The sequence below is a fragment of the Schistocerca serialis genome, chromosome 9, assembly GCF_023864345.2.
Source record: "Schistocerca serialis cubense isolate TAMUIC-IGC-003099 chromosome 9, iqSchSeri2.2, whole genome shotgun sequence".
NCBI classification, from domain to species: Eukaryota; Metazoa; Arthropoda; class Insecta; order Orthoptera; family Acrididae; genus Schistocerca; species Schistocerca serialis.
In genome coordinates, this window is record NC_064646.1 from 201,858,470 (window position 1) to 201,871,977 (window position 13,508).

Sequence of the window (13,508 nt, forward strand, 5' to 3'; positions counted from 1 at the left end):
CACATGTCAGTTCTAGTATGATATATTTGTCCAACGAATACCCGTTTACCATCTGCATTTCTTCTTGGTGTAGCAATTTTGATGGCCAGTTGTGTACCTGAAGAGTTAATCATTTATAACAGACATCTAAACACGAAATATCAAAATGAAAAAAATTATTTTCTGTTGCAGATAACGTGGATTCCAATTGTTATCTACATGCCAGCTCTCGCCTTTAATCAAGGTAAACAGAAGATATTTAGCTGTAATTCTTTTTCTTACTAGACCACATCAATAAGAAACATGTCCTCTCGTCTTCTAATTATGTTATATCCTCGGTAAATTTTGTGGTACAATACAGCAGTTAATCATTGACTGCTAAAATATAAGGGTCAATTAAACAGTTTCCTTTCGAAAGCCGTACATTCCAGAATCGGTATGCTAGTCAGGCGAAGATGTGAACACTGAGGTAGCCATCCCATCCTTGCACAAGGTTGAAGTTACTCGTTTGGTAAAACTTTGTGCCCTGCTGCATGAAGAAGTCCGTAACTGCGAGCTCAACATACTCGCCTGACAGGACTCTTCACGAACCGTCATTTATTTTCAAAGAACATTCTTAGGAATTTATTTTATTTACTAGCAATTCATCAAGAACATTAACACGTTTAATTACATTATGTAAGCATGCAAGTAGTGGCCAGGGAGTAAGTGATGAAATCGTAACCAAATTCCTTTTAACAAATGGGAATTTTATTCACTTTAATAGTGCCTAAAAGCATTTTTAAAAGAAACAGATTTAAAATTATAATCAGAAAGCATCGTCTAAATATCAAAGTTACAATTTATTCAGAGGCAGAAAGAAACAAGTTTTGACTGTATGATCTTTCGAGCTGAGAACCTTGCCGCTCCCTTTTGATAGGGCCGTAGTTACGACCACTCACAACAGCCTCTGAAAGACTACACTGGTGCACATCTGCAACACACCAGATAACTTTAAACTAAGAGTTTTAACAATTTACACAAGCACACAAAATATTCACCGCCCGTAGGAGGGATGGAAATGGTACAAAACACTAACAATTAAAATATTTACCTTGCCACCGAAGGTGAAACTTGATTTTGGCTTCTAAGAAAAGTTTTACGGTGAAAAAAATAAAAGCCCATGAAATGCAATCTTGCATAAAATTCTACAAGGGTGGCCAAACAATAGTTATGATGCTCTACAGTACACAGACGCCGCCTCTCAAGATCATAAGCAATAATATCAAAGTTTCCAAAGATCAAAACGTATTTGAGGTACTAGGCCGTTACACTCCAAGCAATAAATTCGTTAACACATCAAATCCGACAAACATGACAGGGGCAGCTACTAACGTATGGTAGACTGATACGGAGATTACCGAACAATCCGAACCGTAGGATGCTCTAAGCCGCCCCTACCCCACAAGAGAAATACTGACCACCCAATTTATGAACAACCACCTTCCCGCGGGTGGGCAAACGGAGAAGAATGGTGGGACGACTCCAAAGCAAAATCGGCTGGTGACCTCACCAAGAAAACAAGTAGAATTTAACAAGAGTAAATGAAACAACATATCACCAATCACTTAACTTCTAACAAACAGCGATTTCTCGAGAAGACCTGGCGCAGCTCCCCGAAATCGCTCTCCCGAACCGTCCGCTGCCAGCCGCTTCAACGGACGGAGGAAGGCGCGCCGATCTCCCGTCTCACGGCGTCGCAGCTCGCACCGGCCAGACTGATGTCGTGGGTTGACTCCTGTTGCTCTCGTGTCGACCGCGAACTCACTACCCCTCGCTATACGCCGCGGCCCACTGGACTCACGTGGTGACCTCACATGCGCCGACGCTCAAGACGGACAAGTCATCTTGTGTCTCAGTGCGCGACCGACCAACCGATCGATCCAACCGCCAATGACCATTGCCTGAGCAAACTCGAGCAGACTGGCGGTCTAACGTGCAGGCTCATATGCAGGAACTAAGCCCCGACCGGGCGACCACTCGCTGAGTTTTCTTACTGGCGAAGTGGAAAGACTCATTTTGCCGGCTTTGAAGGTTGATCCGAACGACAGACATACTACCACTCCGAACGACAGACAGACACTAACTGCCTAACAAATGCGGAGGAGAGACAGGCTAGCAAGCTGGGGACGAGAGACTGACCCAGACTGCCCGACTGGTGAGCTCATAACGTCCCTTAAATGAATGTGAACAAGCAACCTTTCCCCTTTCCCACCAGAGGGCGACACTAAAGCTGCGATTGCCACAGCGGCGTCACCGCCAGAAACGGAGGGCGATTGCTTCACGCTACGTGCTGCGGCGCGCTCTACAAAACAACAGTTTTTACCACGGCTCACTTCAGGCCTTTTTTACGGGACCGAAGGAGTGAAAAACGCGTGGGGAGAGATCAAGACTATAGGGCAGGTGTTCGAGTGTCTCTCACTTTAGTTGGCGTAACTTCTACGTTATGACATCTGAGATGGGGGGACATGCTGACCCTTACAGATCTTACAGATTCTTCATTGACCGATGCATGTCTATTGGTGGTTGTCATTCGCCAACCAACAAGAGAGTAGCAGCACTTTGATCCTGTTTGGACGCATTTGGTAAAAACGGCGTTATAGTTCACATTGCCGAATTTACCACACGTATGTAGGAAAGAGACGAATGCCACAATAATCCCTTGTGTACGTGCCGGTGCTTATGTATGCACATCGGAGTCGCGCTACGTTGCACATACGCTGCAGCAGTTCCCTCAAACGGAAACTTTTTTATCGCTATTGTGACCAGACGAAACTACTTTCGTCCGGCCTTAACTTTAGGTCCCTTCAGTACTCTAGCAGATCATCAAACTAAAACATATGAAATATTAGCTCACTTTATTACATAAATGAATAAAATATTTACTGAACATTGACACACTTCATTGCCACAGGAGTACTGGACAATTCACAACTGTCATTGACTGCTAGAGCATCGCCTGATGCACTAATTAACAAACTGTACGCTTGTGGAACAGTACTCGACATTTATAACAGTACAAGTTCATCTGAAATATTCATTACTCGTTGGTCCTAGACGATGATGTTGACTACTATAGCTGGGATCTCGAAGTGGGCTGAGCTCCTGAGTTTTCGATACTACACTGACAGCCACTGCGAGGACGCTGCTGTTGCTGAGAGGGTGGTCTGCAGGTGCGCCTCCCACACACTTTTGTAGATTGCAAAAAATGGTTCAAATGGCTCTGAGCACTATGGGACTTAACTTCTGAGCTCATCAGTCCCCTAGAACTTAGAACTACTTAAACCAATTTAACCTAAGGACATCACACACATCCATGCCCGAGGCAGGATTCGAACCTGCGACCGTAGCGGTCACACGGTTCCAAACTGAAGCGCCTAGAACCGGACGGCCACAAAGCCGGCTGTATAGTGCAGCGTGACCTCGCTGACGACTGTGGTGTCGATTAGCTTTGCCGACTCTGATGTGGCATCGTGATGTCTGGGTGACACATCAATCACCCGTTATAGAACTATTCAATAGAACTGCAAAATATAACTGTGCAACAGCAATGAAACACTTAAATTTCTTGTGTTGTATGCGGTACTGAAGCTTCTTTTACGATAAACATTAATAACTCTCCAGTGGTGGTTTCATTGCTCCCACGCTCTGTGTTCTGTGAAATACGGTGGTCATACCCACGATACACATCTGAGACAGTGGATTCTGTGGTGTTCGGGTTGTATGAAACGTGTCATAACTCTAGGAACTTATTCATGAAATTAAAACATTACAAAGAGTTCTTATGAACATATATACGAAAATCCTTCATTACAGAGGTGCGAAATGATTTACTAAAAATGATACATTTACCAACGCCATTTGCAAGTATGACGGAATTTATTACTCATAGTACAAAAAGTATACCTTTATGAAAGACATTTAAATTGAAAAAGATTGCCACCTACAGCTTCCATGTATTGAATCCCGTTCCGTACATTGTGGGGAAACTCCTAGCGTTTTCCATATTTAGTTAAATTCATTTTCAAATTTATTTTCAATATAGCCCTCAGAAATTGACAATGGGTACAAGAGTTGACTACACCATGATTTTAAATGTCCCCATAGGAAAAAAAATCCATTGGATTCATATCTGGCTTTCGGGCTTCTCATGCTGTGGGACCTTCTCGACCAATGCCTCTGTTCGCGAACTCGTTATCGACATACTGGCGAACTACACCTGTAAAGTGAGGTGGAGCACTATCGAGTAAACCGACATTCGTTTAACCTCTGGAGATACATCATCGAGTAAGTAAAGCAACTCATCTCTGACAAGCCGTTGTGGAAAGAATAGGGGCCAATGAGATACTCAAGAATTATTATAACTTCTCTGAACAAATATAAATGTTTATTTTTTTTAACTCAACATGGACAGCTTTCCTGTCTTTAACTCTTTGTGTAGGTGTTGTCCTGAACAATGGAAGTGGTTTAATTATTAAAAAGCTATATGATACTAAGAGTCACCAAAACTATCTAAACCCTTATAAATACATTTGCATTACAATTAGAAAACCAAAAACTGTAAGCCAAGGGAACGATCCACTGTAGTTGTGTGTTACGCAGTGCAGTGGACAGTGCTGTAGCGTGTGACGCGATTATACATGACTTGCAATTCCAGCACACGAAGCTAACAGGATAAAAATCCTGTAACAAGTTACCAGTCGAACTTTTAAAGAATAAATAACCAAAATATTTCTACAAAAATTCCCTACAAATTTACGTGCGCTAAATGACCGAATAAAATTCCGAACATTAAATAATTCGCGCGTAAATGTTGCACTGCATAGTAAGAATAAAACTGTCTGCATACGAAACGTAACTAAACCTCATTGTAATATTGAAACCAACACCTAACTATGAATGATCATAGCGTCTTGAGTGTAACGTAAAATTGACCCTAACGTATTTTCATGCCTTTTCTGAGGCATCGGAAACTTAGTACTTCTCGAAGTGATGAACATAAGAAAATCAACACAGCAAAAAAACAGCTAAAGGAAAGAAAGGGAGCCGTGTGCAGTGAAATAAAAGGACGGGCGGATATGCTACGCAGATTATGCTGCAGTCTCAGTCACTCTGTTTCGCAAAGTGCAATGCGGAGACTCACACAAGTAGAAAATTAAACTCGTGAGTAGATGATGGAACAATTTAAACGTCTTAAGTTACTGAAAGGAAATTAACTTTTAAAACTATGTGGGAAATGATGAAACAAATTGTCTGACTATTTCGATAATCTTACAAACAATACTTCTTACTTAAAATACGCGTCTGCCATGAGATTAATTACTGGAATGATAAAGGATCGGTAAATCTGTTCCTTATGAGTTCAAGCCATGTGCCTAATAACTTTACTTAACCACGTATGAACCATGAAACTAACTAACCCAAACCAATAAAGAAAAAGCCTACAAAAACTCTGTTGTCATCAAACACACCATACATTGCGCACAATCAAACAGCGTAGCAATAACAGTAACTGAAAATCTTCGCTTCTCAAATCAACCTTTACCAAATCATATTTCCAAAATTCAGCATCCTCCGTATATTTATCTCTTTGCTCTGCAAGCATCCGTTCTCGCATTTCTCCTTGAACTAGGTAACCAAGAAGTCGTTTCCCAAGCACGGGCGTACGCACATCGCATGGTGTTCCACCATCTGCCACTCCCTTCTCAAATGAGTCTGTGTCTTCGAAGCGTTCGTGGACGCACGTGAACGTTCTTCCACAGTGTAACTACCTCCCATGATAACGTTGATAATAAAGCTGACATACTGTGCCCGCTTTCCCATCTGCTAGGCCATGTATGTGCGGCAAATCTGTCAGACACGGAATACATCGGCGGGATGTGTTGTGATGAAAATTGCTCTATAACAGAACAGACTAATGTAAGGCAAAAAGAAACAGATCCCATGGCCAACTGTAAACTAGAACATGAGTAAAAATGCACATCTGAGGTCAATTACACCACCAAGAGACATTACAGGGAACGCCTTTCTGTTAGTTAGTTAGCTACTTTCATCTATATCTACATATATCCTTCGCTGGCTTCCAAAGGATGTGTGGCTGAGGGCAGAATTCACGCCAAAGTCATATCCCCCCCCCCCCCCCCCCCCTCACTGTTCCACTCGCGGATCGCACGAGGGAAAAACGACTGTCTGAATGCCTCAGTACGAGCTCTAATTTCCCTTTTCTTTGAATGGTGACCATTGTACGATTTGAAAGTATGTGGTAGTAAAATATGCTTCGGCGAAGATCGGATTTCGGAATTTAGTGAGCAACCCCTTCCGTTTAACCCCTTCCGTTTAGCGCGTCGTCTATCTGCAAGTGTATCCCACTTCAATATTTCTATGAGTTTTGTAACGATCTAGCGATGGCTAAATATACCTGTCACGAATCTTGCTGCTCTTCTTTGGATCTTCTCAATCTCTTGAATGAGACCCGACTGGTAAGGGTCCCATACAGACGAACAATAAGACTGGATGAACTAACATATTGTAAACAATTTCCTTTGTTGAAGGACTGCATCGCTTTAGGTTTCTACCAATAAGCCGCAACCTAGAGTTGGCCTTACCCGTTACTTGTGTAACCTGATCATTCCATTTGAGGTCATTTCGAATAGTCACACCCAGATACTTGACGCAAGTTGCGGCTTCCAAAGACTGGGCATTTATTTTGTACTCGTACATTAACTGGGACTTTCGCGTTGTTATACGCAGTAGGTTACACTTACTAATATTGAGAGATAACTGCTTGTCACTACACCACCCGTTTATTTTCTGCAAATCCTCATTGATTTGTTCACAACTTCCGTGTGATACTACTTTCCTTTAGACTACAGCATCATCAGCAAACACTCTAAGGCCGCTGTCAATACCATCAACCAGATAGTTTATGTAAATCGTAAAGAGCAGCGGACCTATTACGCTGCCCTGGGGCACATCTGAAGTTACGCTTGTGTCTGTTGAAATCACCCCATTCAGGACGACATACTGCTCTCTGTCTGTCGGGAAACTTTCTATCCAACCGCTTATGTCATCGGGTAGACCGTAAGCGCGCACTTTTTGGAGCAAATGCAAGTGTGGAACTGAGTCGAACGCGCTTAGAAAGTCGAGAAATGTGGCATCAATCTGGGAGCCAATATCCAGAGCCTATTGTATATCATGCACAAAAAGGGACTGCTGTGTCTCGCGTGACCGCTGTTTCCTGAAACCGTGCTGGTTTCTGCGGATGAGCTTCTCAGTGTCTAGAAAGGTCATTATGTCTGAACACAAAATATGTTCCATGATTTTGCAATAAATCGATGTCAGTGAAATTGGCCGGTAATTATGTGCATCAGATTCGCTACCCTTTTTATAGATTGCTATTACCTGGGCCTTCTTCCAGTCCCGTGGAACTTTCCGTTATTCGAATGATCTCTGATAGGTGATGGATAAGAATGGTGCTATATTTGTAGCATAGTCAGCATATAATCTCACGGGGATACCGTCTGGACCAGATGACTTCCTGGCGTCTAAGGATCTGAACTGTTTTACAATCGCAGATGCACTAAACACTATGTCAGCTATCCTTGCGTTTGTCCATGCATCATTTGCATGATAAATCACAATGATGTGGAACGAGTCTTTTTATATTCACACCACAAATTATTTCGTAAATATTGCTACATGCTAACCATTTGCCAGTGGCATTTCTTTTGTATGCAGATGTGAGTTAATAATTTCTACCCAATTACCTTTTACTCATTAACATAATAGAAATTCTTCTACTGAATAGAAGGGAATGTGAGGAGAAAAGTTTTCAGTTTGCTTTCAAATATTATCTCTCTAATGAACGGTTTCTGGACCATGTTCATATGAACTTTCGTAATTCATTTATTTGTTACTTTCTTCAATTGTTCTAGACATGAGAACACGTCAAATACATTCTAACACAAAAAAGACGAATCTCCACAAATGAATTATTCGAATGGCACAGGAATCGGAATATGTGATGTAAATGCATGGGCAAAAAAAACGAATACATTTTCAGAAGGCCGGCCGAAGTGGCCGTGCGGTTAAAGGCGCTGCAGTCTGGAACCGCAAGACCGCTACGGTCGCAGGTTCGAATCCTGCCTCGGGCGTGGATGTTTGTGATGTCCTTAGGTTAGTTAGGTTTAACTAGTTCTAAGTTCTAGGGGACTAATGACCTCAGCAGTTGAGTCCCATAGTGCTCAGAGCCATTTGAACCATTTTCAGAAAAATTGGCTGATTTATTCAAGAGAAAGAACTTTACAAATTGAGTAAGGGAATAGCGTCTTGGTCCCCAACTGATCCTTATGTAAACAATTATTCGGCTTAGCACTCACTGACAGAGTTGTTGGACGCCCTCCAGAGGGATATCGTTCCAGGAGGATCCTGGGAAGAGACCCATCGACCTTTTCTGGTCTACAGATACCGCTATGTTGGTCACCCGGGATCAGCTCGAAGCGGCACTCGTCACTGAAGACAACTGTATTTCATTCAACAAGATTCCTGGGCGAAGTCGTATTTGGAGACGCTCCAGAAACGGTAGATTATCAACCTGTCGCTCACCTTATGGCCCGACACCAAGGAGGGATGGTCTGGAGTCTCATTTCTTTTCGTAGCAGGACCCCTTTGGGTGTCGTCCGCGGCACCACTACAGCACGGTGGTACGTCGACTACAGCCTACTCTCCAATTGATTTCCCTTCATTTCAAGCCATTCTGCGCTTACATTTCAACAGGATAATGCCCACCCGCACATGGCGAGAGTCCCTACTGCTTGTCTTTGCAATTTCAAAACCCTATCTTGCCCAGCGAGGTCGCTGGGTTTCTCCCAAATTGGAACGTTTGGAACGTTTTGCGCAGGGCCCTCGAATCAGCTCGGGATTTTCACGATCTAACTTGCCAGTTCGTGATAATCTGGCACGATATTTCTCAGGAAGACATTCAACAACTATATCAATCAACGCTAAGCCGAATATATGAATTCTTAAGAACCAGAGGTGAACCAAAGATTTATAGCCTTGCTCAATGCACGAAGCTATTTCCTTTGAATAAATCATGCAGCTTTTCTAAAATTGTAACCATTTGTTTTTCTGTACATATGTATTATAGCTACCGATTTACGTCCCACTGAGATAATTCCTTTGTTATGTGTCACCTTTTTTTCTCTTAAATTGTATTGCAAATCACAAGTAACTGGCATGAATAAAGCATAAAATATAATAACATAATTTCAAATGTGTGTTTATAACTACGCATTATAGTATTAAGGAGGAAGTCTACATTCGATAACTTCATAAAAATAATAATTTCTAAAAGCAATTAGAAAAAGGAAGAGAAGAAGAACTTCCACATACCCTTTGGCCTTCAGAGTCACTGATGTATGTAAACCCGGAATCCAGAAGCCGCTTCGTACTGTTCTACCGTAGTTCGCTCTACTGTTACATCACAACTTTTCTAATTTATAATTGGTGCAAATGGCTCTGAGCACTATGAGACTTAACATCTGAGGTCATCAGTCCCCTACAACTTAGAACTAAGTAGTTCACTACACTACACTACACTTCATAGCAGTACGCTACACTATATTACACTACACTACACTAAGGTACTGTACTTGGTATCAGAACTGAGATAGATATCTCAATTTTCTGCATTTTTAGTTCCTAGCGCGCTGAGGTACAGTTCAGGATTCACAGGGGAGTATAGGAGGTCGATAGCTTTGGACAGTGCAGCTGTTCAAAGCACTTGCGTTACTGTGATGACACAATGGCATGTGAAGAGTTCCACATTTCCATTACCCAGAAATGGAACATCCGAAGCGTCGCGCATCCATGACTGGGCATCTCGCCGCTTTGCACTTGACGGCTATATCGGTGGAAGATAAAATATTCAAGTCATGTCACACACTGAACATTTCCTTCGAGGACGACCTCAAGATCACCTTTATTTCCCTCGTCAGCGCCAAGCGACACTGGAGATGGTGTAAACAGCGACGGAACTGGTCAGTGTATGTCAGGAAACGAGTAATTGGGAGCGATAAATCACGCTATACCTGTGGTACTCCGATGGAAAGGTTTGGGTTTGTCGAATACCTGGAAGAGTTGTTGTTGTTGTTGTGGCCTTCAGTCCTGAGACTGGTTTGATGCAGCTCTCCAGGCTACTGTATCCTGTGCAATGTTCTTCATCTCCCAGTACCTACTGCAGCCTACATCCTTCTGAATCTGCTTAGTGTATTCATCTCTTGGTCTCCCTCTACGATTTTTACCCTCCACGCTGCCCCCCAATACTAAATTGGTGACCCCTTGATGCCTCATAACGTGTCCTACCCACCGATCCCTACTTCTAGTCAAGTTGTGCCACAAACTCCTCTTCTCCCCAATCCCATTCAATACCTCCTCATTAGTTATGTGATCTACCCATCTAATCTTCAGCATTCTTCTGTAGCACCACATTTCGAAAGCTTCTATTCTCATCTTGTCCAAACTGTTTATCGTCCATGTTTCACTTCCATACATGACTACACTCCATACGAATTCTTTACAGACGAATGGAAAAACTGGTAGAAGCCGACCTCGACGAAGATCAGTTTGGATTCCGTAGAAATATGGGAACACGTGAGGCAATACTGACCCTACGACTTATCTTAGAAGCTAGACTCAGAAAAGGCAAGCCTACGTTTCTAGCATTTGTAGACTTGGAGAAAGCTTTTAACAATGTTGACTGGAATACTCTCTTTCAAATTCTGAAGGTGGGAGGGGTAAAATACTGGGAGCGAATGGCTATTTACAATTTGTACAGAAACAAGGTGGCAGTTATAAGAGTCGAGGAGCATGAAAGGGAAGCAGTGGTTGGGAAGGGAGTAAGACAGGGTTATAGCCTCTCCACGATGTTATTCAATCTGTATATTGAGCAAGCAGTAAAGGAAACAAAAGAAAAATTCGGAGTAGGTATTAAAATCGATGGAGAAGAAATAAAAGCTTTAAGGTTCGCCGATGACATTGTAAATCTGTCAGAGACAGCAAAGGACTTGGAAGAGCAGTTGAACGGAGTGGACAGCGTCATGAAGGGAGGATATAAGATGAACATCAACAAAAGCAAAACGAGGATAATGGAATGCAGTCAAATTAAGTCGGGTGATGCTGAGGGAATTAGATTAGGAAATGAGACACTTAAAGTAGTAAGAGAGTTTTGCTATTTGGGGAGCAAAATAACTGATGATGGTCGAAGCAGAGAGGATATAAAATGTAGACTGGCAATGGCAAGGAAAGCGTTTCTGAAGAAGAGAAATTTCTTAACATCGAGTGTAGATTTGTCAGTAAGACGTTTCTGAAAGTATTCGTATGGAGTGTAGCCATGTATGGAAGTGAAACATGGACGATAAACAGTTTGGACAAGAAGAGAATAGAAGCTGGAAAAGTTACGTACCGTTATGTGTAGTGCCAACAGTAAAGTACGGAAGAACTGGTGATTCAGTATGTGGATGTTCCTCGTGATTAATGTATGATTTCCTCATAGCGCTTAACAAAACGCCAAATATGGAAGGATATGAATACATTTTACCTCAATGTGTGGTACATTCAGTAGAATATCAGTTTTAGACGATTTTATCAGAATGATAATGAACTCTGTGGTGAAGCAGTATCTGCGAAACAATAGTTTATAGACAATAAAAACAGTGAAGTGCCGTCCCCTCGTCCTGAACTAATGAAACCAGTTTGGGATGAGTTAGAACATTGACTTAGCTCCAGACCCCATGGTCCAAGATCATCATCTGCTCCGGTTTCGGTTCTTGAGTGAGCCGTGTGTCGGCTCTCAACATATATCGCGCTGTAAAGATTGTTTTGAGTTCTTCCATTCCATCGTTAATTGATTCTTTCATATTTATCGTTATGCTGCGTGCGATTCTGTTGAGATTCCCCTCTGGCGGCGTGTCTGGTCTTATCGATCTTCGAGTCGTTGCTTCCTTGTTAGCCTTGTGTAAGGGAATAAGATCTTTGGGGGGATGGCCAGTTGGTTGCCTAGCGGTGACGAGTCGGTCGGTCGGGTTTTAAAATCGGGAATTAGAGAATGTCGTACGATGAGACCGCGGCGTGGCGTGGCGGTGGAGAGTTGGCTGTTGTTCCGAGAAGCCGCGTGGTCTATCCTGGCGGTGCGAGACGAGTGGGACGAGTTGACGGGACAAGGCTGTAAGCTCTTGCTGTGAGCACTCGGGGGCCACGGCTGTGGATCCGAGTCACCACTTGGTGGGGGCGGCGACGGATGTCTTTAAATTTACCGTCTGGAGGCGGGAATGATGGACTAGTAACTCTCCTAACCTGAGGAGTGGAATTTCGCCGCCGTGAGTGCAGAGAAGACGAGGGCTCCGGTGACAGAGCGCGTGGCTGCGTGACTATGCCCAGTTGGGTATGCTGGTGACGTGTACACGGTCGGGGGTGAGGAACCTTTACATCGGAGTTGACCTGCTGTTTCTCTGATAAAGGTTTGGATGTTAATTGAAGAATTTTCGTTTGTGCAACCTGCGTCCTTTCTGCCTTGTGGCCTTCTGCGTTCGTGTTTCCTGTCTCTGTCGCCGGTGTATTTATTGACAGTGATCTTTTCTTCTTCTTATTAGTACTGCCTGGGAGGAAGTGTAGTTTTGGGCAGGGAGTATGGTTTCTCGTTTGATTCCTCCTCCCTCCTGGCCTCGCGTGAGGTCGATGTGATTGCTGAATGCGAGCCGTTGTGGGTCTCTTAATCCGCTTCTAGCCCGAGCATCCGGGAGACAATTGTGGCCGCCCTTACACCCGGTCGGTTAATTATTTCTATCCCAGGACATTTTGGTGGCAGGACATGGTATTAAAGTTGTTAGTTATTGTAAAATGTTAAATGGTTGTATTTTACTCTGATTGTTTTGGCCACTGTTTAGAAAGGTTAAGTTTGCCTTTCATTGGTGGGTTTTTAAAACTCGTGGCATTAAAATTGTTAGTTATTGTGAAAGGTGGATGACTGTATCTTTACTCTGATTGTTTTAATCTACTTGGCATCCTTTGAAAATGCTAGTTCTGCCTCCCTGTTAGCGAGCCCTTGTAATTTAATATCTTGTTGAGCCAAAGTTTAAAAGAAGTTGGCTCCTTACATGTTCGGTAGCGAAATTGTATGTAAATTTGTGTTTTTTTTAGTTTCATTACTTGGAAAGCTTTAATTAGTTATTAAATGCTTTATCGAAGTCTGTTTTAAGTAAAAGGGCTCGGCTGTTAACGGTAAAGTAAAGTTTTTAATTTCGTTACTTGGAAACTTTTGATTTCTTATCACATGTTTTATCAACTTCGGTTTTAAGTAAAATGGCTTGGCCGTTAACTGTAAAGTAAATTGTTTTGAAAAGGCACTCATGCCTACTAGCTTTTTTGGATCTGTTCCTGGTCAAGTGAGAAAGAAATGACTTTTAATGGTTGAAGTAATAAATAAAGAAATT

At 42.6% G+C, this 13,508-nt stretch overlaps 1 protein-coding gene across 1 annotated transcript in view; it reads left to right on the plus strand.

Annotated features, from left to right (window-relative positions):
- LOC126418960 (sodium-coupled monocarboxylate transporter 1-like) overlaps nucleotides 1–13,508 on the plus strand; it is a 173,088-nt gene that overhangs the window by 59,915 nt on the left and 99,665 nt on the right. Inside the window, exon 5 of the mRNA XM_050086006.1 lies at nucleotides 172–223. Coding sequence (XP_049941963.1) covers nucleotides 172–223 — 52 coding nt within the window. The remainder of the gene's footprint in view (nucleotides 1–171; nucleotides 224–13,508) is intronic.